At 45.0% G+C, this 12,674-nt stretch overlaps 1 protein-coding gene across 2 annotated transcripts in view; it reads left to right on the plus strand.

Annotated features, from left to right (window-relative positions):
* Positions 1-3,916: 3,916 nt before the first annotated feature.
* Positions 3,917-12,674, plus strand: part of LOC147190502 (growth factor receptor-bound protein 10-like) — a 35,791-nt gene continuing 27,033 nt past the window's right edge. For both annotated transcript variants that reach the window (XM_086136286.1, XM_086136287.1), the window contains exons 1-2: positions 3,917-4,071; positions 8,810-8,915. In XM_086136286.1, the coding sequence (XP_085992412.1) occupies positions 8,865-8,915 (51 nt within the window). In that variant the 5' untranslated portion in view covers positions 3,917-4,071; positions 8,810-8,864. The remainder of the gene's footprint in view (positions 4,072-8,809; positions 8,916-12,674) is intronic.

A 12,674-nucleotide genomic window follows, 5' to 3' on the forward strand; every position in this document is an offset into this window, starting at 1 on the left:
GCCCGCCCCGCAGGGCCCTCTCTCAGGATCCACCTTTTAGATTCAGGCCTTCGCAGACTTTGTTCAGAAGGGAGGAGAAATACTTCAGTTTGGGTCGGCCAACTGCAATATACTGGTACCATTGTTTGATATTATTCCAAAAATGTACAAATAAAGGCCTCCCCGCAATAGACCCCCCCCCCCCCCCATGTGAGGTTGAGTGATGAATACACGCTGATAAGAAGAATGCTGGAATCAGTAATCCACCCTTTGCCTTATTTCTCCTGAGTTGGCAAAGGCGGCTGGATGCCAGATCATGAGGATTTATTTATGTGCACAGTGAGTGGTTAAACTGAGGTGAAATTAAATTCCTCAAATGATTATTGCTCCCACCCCCACCCCCACACCCCCAACCCCTCCCACCCCCATCCCATACTTCCTGTATGCTCATAAAAGAAAAGACTTGCAGGTGCTGGTGGAACATTGCTCATGCTTTCCTCAAAACTCAACCGGGGCATCCGTGCCAGATGGAAGGGTGGCGTTCCATCCTTTGCGCCCGGCCAAGCCAAATATCCACCTGGCAACAGCTGAGCCGGTGGTGAAATATACGACATCTTCATATTTTCTATGTTTGATCTGGGAAGAAAACGGCCTGGCGCTTGTTTATAAAGACCTCATTTGACTTGCCGAAATCAAGAAGACGTGACTTCAATTGCCGCTTCGGGGGAGTAGTTATGGTTAGCCTCAGGAGGGCGAGAATGTCATTAAAAAAAATAAAAAGAAGTCTTTACGCTAGATTCTGGATAACATAGCAATGCCATGACATGGAAAAAAAAAAGTCGCTGAAATCATTTTCTTGTCTTCATCCCTCAAAAACATTCAACCCCATCATAGAATATGTTCCGTGACTCGTGAACTTTACGAGCCTGATGTCATATTAGTTTGACACAGTTGCTCAGTGTTTCCCTGCCCTTCACTGCCTTTTCCTGTGTTAAAAAAAAAAAATGGAATCCAATAGCATCTGAATTCAATTCAATTCAGAAATAGGCGGAACGGCTTGCTAGGGATTAGCAAGTCTGCTTTCCGGCGGAGAGGTTGTGGGTTCAGATTTTGGATCGAACCTCGGTACAATTGACATCTTCTCCGCTTGCCTGCGCTTTTGGTTTCCGCCCGCCTTCCAAAACACGCAGGTGAATTTGATACTCTCAGCTGTGCATCGGTGTGGGTGTAATTGCCAATTGTCATTTGTTCCGACTTCTCACCAAAAAGGTCACGAATGAGGACAAGCGATGCACAGGTCCATTTGTAAAGGAGATCTCCAAAGACGTTAAATTCCTGTACGTCTGCTTTGAAACACGAGCCGTATTGCAAAGTGATGAAGTAGAGCCACTCCGGTGGATCCATATTCGTCATCCATCCATTTTCTAGATCACTTCACCTCACTTTGCCTCGACCGGGCACGTATTGCTAACTCATCACGCTGGGGACATTTGGCCATAGCTGTATGTTACGGGTGCACAAAAATTGTCTCCACAAATTAGGTCAAACTTGCACACAAAATATTAATTTGTTGAACCGAACTCAATATGATGTCGGCACGATATATGAAGTTGCGAGTTTGATGTTATTTCCGTGGACAATTTCGACACCTGGGTGAGCAAATCCAGCGCATCTTGGCTAAAAATAGCAAAATGCTACTTCCCCCTTTGCATCTTCTAGAAAACGTGCGCTCCATTTGCCGACCCAGCTGTCCAGGAATATTTTCAATACAGGGGATTTCTATTTTGTGCTCAAATTGGGCACGGATGAATATTTTCTGGCCACAGATTAGCATTTTTTCCGCATGTTGTAGCTTCAGTTGTTTGTGTGTTGGCAAAAAAAAATAAAGAAATCACCCCCCCCCCCCTTTCCTCCCCTCATGTCATTTCTGAGGAGCCTTACCCAAAAGCTCCCACAACTACAATATGTAACATCCCTGGAAATGAAGCCAAACACACTTACGCAAACTCACGCTGACCTCGTTCCAACTGGCTTGACTGGAACCGGTCACAATGCGGTGAGTGTCATTGGCAACTATTTCTATCGCACCTCCAGAACATGTGTTCAGACCTTCGTAGTCATGTCACAATATTGTTTTCACCCCTATACATGGACCGCCCACGGCCTTGACAAAGCCCGCAAACCCATCTGGCCCACTTATCTATTTCCCAAGAAGGGTCCTGTGGATTTTTTATTTTATTTATTTATTTTTTTAAAGGCAGTCACACTTCTTCTGTGTTTTGAAAACAGATCGCGGGACCATGTGTTTGTGGACTGACCCATTTTGGTGGGAATGATCAAGCTGTTTCTGTCATTGCGTAACTCCATGACACACGACCTATGAATACAAACAAACACAGCAGTGGGACACTACAATCATCGGACCGAGCGTGGGTGGGGGTGCGGGGGGGGGGGGTATTACTTCAAAGTACACAGACTTTCTTGGAAGGCGCTGTGCTTTAAAGTGGTCTTATTTTTGGGTTCCCCTCCCCCCCACTCACTTTACGATATCATTGTTTAAAACCTCACATACTCCTATATAGACGTTCGAAAATCATTGGCTTCGCAACCCAGTGCAACATTATCTGCGAGCCAGCCGAGCACGTGTTCCCACACAGCTCGTCTTGGGTGAAGGGTGCACAAGACTTGGGATTGGCCCAGCGTGGAGTTCGAATGTGACCACTGGTTGATGGATGTCTGAAAGGGGAGGAGACTTCAAACATTATCTATCACTGTTACGTCAAAACAAATCGGAAGCCTGCCGGTTGATATGGCACTACGTCAATGACATCCGTATTATGGGTTAGAGCTGGGAACGTTGAATGACCTGTTAATGCTTTTTCTCTGGCTTGTGGTGGTGATTCATGCACTAAATACAGCGTGAACTAACATCGTGACATCTGTCATCCACTTGAAAATGAGATGCGGAATGCAATATTATGTCACCGAGTGAAGGCTCAACACGGGGCCTACTCGCTTGCAGCATGTACAGAATGTTAGGTCAAAAAACACTGCTGCGCAGATTTTTGAGCGATCGCGTTGTACTTGGAAGTACATCAACCAGCTAGGAATAAGTTTCCAATTGCAGTTCTATACTTGACGTTTGAAACTCAATTTTATTTTATTTTTTAAATCATCTTGGAAAAACTGGCAATTTTACCACAAAACTGATTTTTTTTTCTCTCTCTCGTTTTTCGTTCTGTCTGGGGCTCCTAATGTGTGTGTGGAAGGTTTTTCCAAACTGAACAATTTGTGAACCTTATACAACTGATGAAAATTGACCACTTGTGTGAATGATTTTGTAATGAAAATCTACCACCTGAAAAAAAAGAAAGAAATTATATATATATATATATTTTTTTTTTGCCATTTCAATGCAGTAGCAATTTACTTTTTGGATGGGTTGATTCCCGAATGCCATGGTAAGCATTTATTCAACATGTTAGGCATTCCATATTCGTCTTAATACGTTAATAGGTGATTTGTTTTCAATTGTAGGCCATCACACTTAAAGGAAAGGATTGTCTAACTACAGTAAAAGTGTCATGTTTTTCGCCACTACTGTAGGCCGATGACATTTCTACAAGTAATAGTACAACTTTGGCGTAATAATAGGACAACCACATGATACTAATGAGGCAAAACCGCACAGTTGACAACTGCGTGTTACGGAAGACGGAAGAACGCTTGACTCTCAGCACTCCAACGGCAAGTTTACGTTCGTTAGAGAAAAAGCACCCGGCAGAGGAGGGAGCGGAAATGACGTGCACGCCTATCAGCTGGTGGAGAGGTCACAGTGCGCGTGCGCGGATATCTGAATGCGTGAGCGCGCACGTTCGTGCGTCCGAGAGGGAGAGCGCCTCTGGGCGGAGGCTGGGGGGCGGACAAGGTGAAGAGTTTGAGGAGGAGGAGAAGGAGGAGAAAGGAGGGGAGGGGGTGGGGGGGGGAGCAGCAAAGCGTGTGGAGATCCATAGGAGGACATTCGAGGTTCGCCGGCTCCTTCGACGTTCTTCCCGGACGCCGCCGCGACGCTTCACGACGCTTTTCCCCAACGTAAGAACTTATTTTACCGTATAGCAACTTTGCTAGGGCTGCAACTGAACTACGAACGGGGCCTTTTAAAAGCAAACGGCCGAAGGGGAAAAAAAGCGTGTGACACGAGCGACGTGGTTGTGTTTGAAATGACACCGAGAAATGTATAATAGGGAGAAATGTGTTGTTTACATTGTTTAGCGCAACCGAGATGAGCACAAGCTAGCTTGTTTTGAGGGCGAATGCAATGCCACATAGGTTACGAACTTGACAAACGCCAGCAAAGAAGTGCTCAAAATTACGTCTCTCGACATTCTTTTAATGGTGACATTAATTCATATGCAGCACACTTAAGCAGCAACGCAATAATGGTCTCTGTCATTAAACTGCTGTCAAAAATAGCTGCACAGCCAAAGTAAAGGCATTGTCTCCTTATGGACTCGTAAGACGAGGCACATATTTTACAAAAGAAAAATTGAAAAGAACACCACCAAATAAACAAGAAGTTTATTTATCGAAATATTGTTTCAGTTGTCTCGTTTACTCACAAATTAACTTGAAACTGGGCTTGTTTAGTTGAACACAAAGCTATTTTTTCTCTAAATGAATGGCAACAGGTGACGACAAAAGTTAAATGTACCTTTTTGCCATTCTAGTGGCAAGATATAATTGTTCTGCCTGTCACTATCGATCACTGTCTTAGATAAATTCACAACTATACGTCATTTGTAGTTAAAAAAAAAATAAAGCAATACATTTTTAACCGTGACTTTTTTAAAGCTCACTCGGAACTCAATTCAATAACTCACGTCAAAAGACTTAAGGGATGCTCTGAACACAACAGTGTCCTTTTGCAAGAATGCAACATCGGCTAATCTCTGCACAATACTCACATATCCGCCTTCCTGTTGTGTTATGGTTTGTTTAAGATCAGGTGACATTACGGCTTAACACAAGGCTCTTAAAGGTTGTCCACTTTAACTAGTGAGCTGTGCAGGTGCAGACGGATGTCGCAACTTGTGCAGTTGCAACTAGGAGACCAATGGAAACGTTGCAGTGATTCGTAGTTTACAGGTGTGTCTTTCTTTGTATTAAGCTGCACAAAATATGAAGATATGACTCAAATTGGGGATAAAATGTAACATAAACATTTTTTTTTTACCCAATGTACCAGCTCAAAAATCCTTCTGTAGGTATTGCCATCATGAAAAACATTATCATCTTAGCAGGGTAGCAGGGCTATGGTGATCAAAATGAGGCACAACGGTGCGAATGTATTTATTGTACTTAAAAGTTAAATATAACTCAACTGCACCCTTATTGTTTACCATTTGTTTTTGCGTCATCCTACTCAGAAATGAACAGGTGAAACAATAACAACCTCGCATGGTTCATCCGTGAGCAACAAGTGTGGCATTATTAAGTGCCCTCGCCTCTCATTTAATTCTCGGGATCTCCCCCGTTCGGCCCAGTAAAGCTAAATTAGTCCCATTCTTTGCACAAGGAACCACAAATGTCAGCAAATGTCAAGCACTCTGAGCTTTGGCTTCACTTTCAAAGCCTATTAGCAGTGCGGTTTGCCCTTTTGGCCAGCCGCTTGATTGGTGTCAACAGACTCATCAGCCTTTGCCGCAACATGTGAGATATACAGTGGAGCCTTAAAGGTTGAAACATAATCCCTTTAGGGATGCTTTGTTGAGTTCTGGTGTGCTCAATTTTGGAAATTATTTTCCAACTAGCACCTGATGGAAAAGTGTTTGGATGCTAGTCCCTTCATGTGTGTGTGTGTGTGCGTGTGTGTGTGCGTGTGTGTGTGTGTGTGTGTATATATATATATATATATATATACACACACACACGTTTTCTTGAGAGCAAATCTATTAACTATCGAGATCTATTAACAAGATTGAGAGCCTAAATTAAAAAAAAAATTCAACAATAACACGTGAAGATTAATTCACTGTATTTTGTAAAAAAATATTAAGCTGTAATGTTTTGGTGCAGAAGAAATTGGTCAGCCACAAAGTTAAGTTTGTGGCTCCTGCACAACACCTATTGTGCTGTTTAGTTGGTTCATCTTTTTTTTTTTTTTTAATTGCATCAATAATGGCCCTCAAACCTTAGCAATAGAGTCTGGAAGATGCCATACCCCGGGTATTAGCTTTTGTTAAGTTTTTAAGCAATGTAAAAGTTGATGTAGGTGTGTAGCAGTACGTGATAGTGATACGATAAAATGCCCGCTTTAATGATGTGAAGTTTGGTAACTCGGGCAAGATGGTTTTGAGGTTGTGGAGATGCGAGGAGTCCACCCAACGTGATGTGATGAGGACCAAATGTGTTCGGAGGAGAGTCCCTTCACATTACCGCTAAACGCAACAGATTTTTCGCCGTACGTTGTCTTTTTCGATCGCGATTGACTTAAGCCATATTGTCAGCCGGGACAGAGACAAAATGACCACTTTGGTCTCTGTGTGGTGCACCGCATCCTGGTCAACGGTCATCTTTTCCGCTAGTTAGTTAATCTGCTCACTTAGCTGAAGCCTGGTGAGATTTCGTGAGCCACCCACTTGCATATTTTATGTTTGTCTTTCTTGAAAAATGTGACCAGTTTCCAAATTATTCGACCGTAAGGGCGAGAGAGCAAAATTAAGTCTGCAATTATCAGCCGGCTATCTGCAAATGGCATGTACACATTCCCACTGAGCGGGGAGAGGCCTAAAGATAGCGGCAGCAAAGCCCCAGTGGAAACAGTAATTGGCGGGGTGCTCGGAGAGGCTGAGAAGGAGGAGGAGATATAGTTTGAACCATCTGATATCTGTTACATAATGCTATGTACTATGGAGACCCACCGGGAGAGAGCAAGGAGCAGTGCCAAGCAAGTGAGAGGAGCGAGTGAGAGTTCAGCGCGAGTGTGTGTCTGAGTGCAGACTCGCATACGCCGAATCTGCGGATGTCTGCTTCCGCCCAAAGATTTGTCGAGTCCGTTTGACAACCTGGGCTTTCTTGAGTTTGGAGAAAATCTTGCTCATGAAGCGGATGCCCTAGAAATGTGCCAGCTTTCCGTTCAATTGGGACGCCAGATCGGACGTGTGGGCGAGAACAGTCCCCCCCCCCCCCCCCCCAACTGCCACGAAAGAGACGTCGCAACGGAGGCCTCATAGTACCACAGAGAAAAGTGACAAATGTGTTATTTCACCAAATCGGTGACACCATTTTAACGAACGAATGCAAAAAATTCACTCGCCGACCGTAGACCGCTGCACCACGTCTCTTGGGAGAAAGCTGTATTAATTGTGTAATAGTATGGGATATTCTGTTTGATGATGAAAAAAAGAAAAAGAAACCCCACATACGACGGGATGTTGTTGGCTCCATACACTTCAAGCTTTTCCATACAGACGCCTCTCTCCCTTGTCATATTTAAATGAATTGTCGTGAAAATAACACTTTATGTTCACGATATTGAAAGTTATTGTCGCCAAATGAAGTTTTTCTTGGAAAATTACCATTTTAATTATTGGCTTTATTCTCATAAGTGCATTCTAGTGCTTTAGATTTGTGAAACTTTGTTAAAATGTCTTTTTCTTTTTGTAATTTCACGCCACTTTGACTTAAATGTCAATATTATGTTCAATGTAAGGTAAATGTGATGTTTAATATTCATTCATCGATTTGATTAGTTATATTTATATCACATTTTCTTTCCATGTGTCAAACTGTTGTTATTCCGTGTAAGATGTAATTTTTTTGCGAATATTTCTGTGCGTGGAATATAGATCTACTGTATCTTCATTATTTCCTATGGGAAGTATTGCCTTGGTTTTCGAACCATGTAGTTTTAGTCACACTTTTTGGAACACGGTAATTCCCCAAACCAAACAAGATTCCGTTCCACTGCTTTTCTGGCATATTTTTGCATCGGTCTTATTTTTATGACTTTGGCCATGTGGTTTTTTTTTTTTTTCCCCCCCACCCTCCTGCCTCTATTTTCTGCACGATTTTAGTATCAGTAACATCAGAAAATCAGCAACCGCCATTGCAACAACAACACAAAAATAAAATCTAGCGCCGCCGAAGATGGCTAGCGCGTGCATGTGTGTGCTCGCGTGTAGATCAGCTTTCCAACCACAACCTCTCTCGTACTCATAACTTGCCCCCGCCCCGCTTACTCGCAACAGATAATGCGGCACAGTGCAGTTAAAATAGCCCACTCTTGATTTCAAGTTCCCTCCCACACCACCACCCCACATCCCCCATTTTCTACAGACACCCCCCCCCCTTCCCCTTTGCCTTTACATGCGCTCTGCAGGTGGTGAGTGGTCATGTGTTGCTATGGAGGAGGGTGGGTTGAGGGGTGATGGACTGTGTGTGTGCGTGGGGTGGGGGGGCTTCTTATTTAGTTGTAAGCCCCCCCAGGCATTGTTTAGGAACTGACTTGTGTGTGCGTCGCGCACAATGGCCGTGTTTACTTTGGATTTGGTGTGCACATGTTCATCCATGCATGCGCCTTCACTCGCACTTGTGGACTTTGTTTTCTCGTTGGGAGCGAGCGGGGTGTTGGGTTTGGTTCCCGTCGCCTTTCTTGAAGCGTATGCCAAACACACAGCGCTCTCTGCTCAGCGTTGAGCGCAAATCTCTCACTTGGGTATGACGACGCTATTTGAAGCTGCCGTTGTCTCTCAATGGAACATTCCCTTTTCTTTTTCCTGCTTTCTGTGCATTTGACTTCAATTCAGTACATGTCCTGGTTTCTGTGCAGGGTGCCGAGACCAGTGGGTGTCATTCCCTTCTTAAGGGGGTGCTGAACCAACAAAATGGCCTTAGCGGGAGGTCCTGACTACTTCCTATGTCACTCAAACTACCAGGTGAGTGTATCGAGAGTTAAATAGGAAACAATGAGGATGTTAAATCTTACGGTTGGATCGATAGCCACTTTGACGTTGGCTTCCGGTAAATTGCCGCATCGGACAAGAGAGCAGTGCTGGGGGTGTCGCTGAATGCAAACACATGAGGTGACGTGGCATAACGGGATTGGCTTGTGGTGCGATGCCAAGGTGTGTTGATGGATTGGGAAAAAAAATATGTCACGTTCATTTCATACACTGCCACTAGGATAAATACTCGATGATGTGTAGAATTTCTGGGTTAGCCCGATGCATGAGCGCCGATCTTGGAAGAGTCCTCTTCCCCTAGCAATGAGTAACTCGCAACACATCAGACCCATTTCTAATGTCCAATTCCTGCAGAATGAGCCTTTTTTTTTTTTTTTTTTTTTTGACTGCGGGATTTTCTCCACTTCAACCACCAGTAATGCAAAGAATTTCTCTAAGGAGCACGGCGAGAGTCTATAAATAGAGGGCACAACAACAATAACAAGCTCGCAGCTTTGCTATGCGACAGGCCCCGAACGCTCACGATTGTCGGTTTTGAAAGAGGTGGCTGAGGTTCTCGCTATTTTTTTTCTCCCCCTTTTCATAAATGGAAGGTGACTGCTAACAGCTGAGCCTGTTTGAGGGGTCATTAAATTAGATTGGTTCGCGTTAGCTTCCAGGAAAGTTCCAGTTCTGCACCAGTAAGACTGCAGTGAATAGTCAATTGAATCCCCGTCGAGAGCAACATTCCTCCAGCCTGCATCTAGTGGGGGGGGGGGGGGGGGGCTTTGGTAGTGCGAGGGAGAGAAGTGGGTCATAGCATTTGCTGTGTGTGTGTGTGTGTGTGTGTTTTATGTAAAGACTGACATGACACAGCATGGCACACATTCATTCCACCCCGCGGAATCTCTGCGGAGCTTGCGACTGCAGACTTAGTGTGTCTTGATAAGCCTGTATTTTGAAAACATACTTACATAATACGATAAAGAACATTACTGCAGGCATGTTTTGGTAGCCTGGGCCGCATTCCAGGTGTGTGTCTTCCTCGAGGATAAATAAATGTCTTGTCTGTCATCGTAAGAACTTTGGATCGAGGCGGTGGAAGCGTCAATCAACTGTTGTCTTCGTGTGCAAACGTGCACGTGAAACCGCAGCCATCGCGCCGAAAGTTGGGCTGAGTTATGGCCCGAGCGGGGGTCCGAAGGGCGGAAACCACCAACGAACGGACATACCCGGCAGCACGTCGCCCGGCTCCAAAGTCTCTTCCAGTGCCAGCCGACGTCCAACACGTGTGATCTGTCTCGGAGCTCGGACTACAATTCCCTCTTTCTTCCCCCCCCTCTGAGGTCAGGGGTTAGCGGCTGTGTGCATTGGTCGCCCGGGCAACTCTTTGCTCTCGGTCTTGTGGTTATGCTCCCAAGTAAGTACAGCGGTTGCTTTGCGAGAGAAAGTCGAACTGGTTCGATGTGCGTTGGAGTGGGTGGATTGCCGTGTGACAATTGTACTTTCACTTACAAGTTTGATTTGTTCCGTGACTGAGCTAACAACTTAGTTGACCGGAACATGAAATTCTCCCCATCGGAATGAATGGAAACGCCATTCCTCCAACAGCTTTCTTTTAATTGAGGAAAAATGCCATTGTCTGCATGTGAAAACATCCTCAGAGACTGGATCGCAATTTTCATCATTTGCGATGAAGCCAAAAACCTCGCGCACTCCACTACTGCATTTGCGTGTTGACGCGTGACTTGATAGGGCATGGCCGAGTGAGTGACGTCAGGATCTATAACGCCGCCAAGCATCCGGTTGGCCATTTACCTCGTGCTTTGTTCAGTGTGAGCATCTTTGGCATGCTCCATGCGAGTGGTTCCATTTTGCGTCCAGATTTGACCGTTTGCCCCATTTCAATTGAACGACTGAAAGTGCACCGGCGACAGTCCCTCTTTTGTATTTATTTATTTGGTTCGGTCGACGCGTGCATGGCTGATGTTGCTCACCGCCGGTCCAAGGAATGCTCAGGGAAGTTTGCGTCAATGCTCAGACGCATCAAAAGTCAGAGGGAATGTTGCCGATGATTAATCCTGCTTTTAAGATGAGTCTCCTCACTTGAGACTCCTTATATCGCACTCCTTTTTTTTGGTGTGACTTCCATCCTGGTTGGTATCACTCAACTAATGTTGTGAGTGAAATTTTAGGCCAATTTCCAAACTGCCTTCCATTTCAAAAATGCTGGGAAAGGTGCTGCACATGCAGTTGAAATCTTTCTTGGATGAACGTAACATCTTGGCGGTCTTCCAGTCAGGTTTCAAGACGATGCATAGCACAGAGTCCGCCCTGTTACGCGTTTCTAATGACATCCTCCTGGCAAATGACACTGGAGACTACGTGCGTCTCTGCTTTTATTGGATTTAACTGCGGCATTTGATACAGTGGATCACGGTACTCTGCCGACTCGTTTGCAGCACTTGGTGGGCATTGGCGGTAGCGCTCTTGAGTGGTTTAGGTCCTATTTAGCGGACAGAACCTTTTGTGTCAGCTTTGGCTGCTTAAACTGGACGATGATTTTTCAACTTGACTGGCAAATTGGTGCCGTTGTTAAATCCAGCTTCTTTCATCTTAGACAGCTGGCTAAAGTAAAGTTTCCGTTGCTGGTCCCTCTCTCTGGAATGACCTCCCACTGAACATTCGGCAAGCCCCCTCGCAACCCGTTTTTAAAACCCGCCTCAAAACTCGCGCGTATTCTTTGGCATTTGACTCGGCATGACTCAGATTTGATCTTAGTTTTACTGTTTGTTGCCTTCCAGCATCTTTGTTCCTGATTTATTGCTTTATTGTTGTATATATGTTAGTTGCTCCATGTACAGCACTTTGTATGCAGCGATGGCTGTTTGAAAGTGCTCTATAAATTCAGTTGAGTTGAGTGAGCCAAAAAAAAAGTTAAAAAGTCTTGTGTGCCACCTATTTTTTGGTCATTGATCTTAATTGTTTGCAGTTTATGCTCTAAGTTGTCCCATGTGCAGATTCTGCATGAGAAGGCAACACAACTTTTTATGTCTCCAAATCGTTGGCCACATTCGTGACACGAAGCAGTAGATTTGATGTCGGCGAACGTTTATACGCGGGTCCGCCTTGTCAAAATGGCTTCCGTGATGTATGTGCACACTCGCTCGGTTCTATATTCGGTTCATTTCAAATTCAGAGGTCCTGATCTGGCTCCGATAGAGAGGGTGTGCTGAAGGCCGCCGACATCCTGCATCCAACAGGCAGCCTCGCCAAGTTGCCTTCCTTGGAAAGCTTTTGGCTGCAGCTTCTAGGAGCTGTAAATCGTACTTTGGGCATTAATGGATGTTTTCGAATCATCCCACGCGCGCGCGTATGTGCGTGCGCCTGCAGCAGGACATCTGGCCACTAGCAATTCCTGGGAACAATTCCCCTGCGTTCTGCGTTTTCCACGGAAAGCAGAGATGTATTTTATTTATTTATATATATATATAATTTTTTTGTTGTCGGGCCCTCCCTCCCTCACTCTGCAGCTTTCAAGGCCGGAGGCTGCGTTGAATTACCCAATGCGTGAGGAACTTGACTGTGAGCGATGGTTGAAGTGTGCTCGGAGAGCGATTGATCTGCCCGCAGCGAGTGTCATATGTGGCGGTTTGAAGCAAGTGTGTGCGCACATGTGTTGGTTTGCGACAGGCAGAGCGAGAGGAAAAAGGTCAGCGGGTCACCAAGTCCCAGTGCTGCAGGGTCAAAGTA

Source organism: Hippocampus guttulatus, chromosome 18 (assembly GCF_054856545.1).
Source record: "Hippocampus guttulatus isolate MCC_2025c chromosome 18, RoL_Hgut_1.0, whole genome shotgun sequence".
Taxonomy (NCBI): Eukaryota; Metazoa; Chordata; class Actinopteri; order Syngnathiformes; family Syngnathidae; genus Hippocampus; species Hippocampus guttulatus.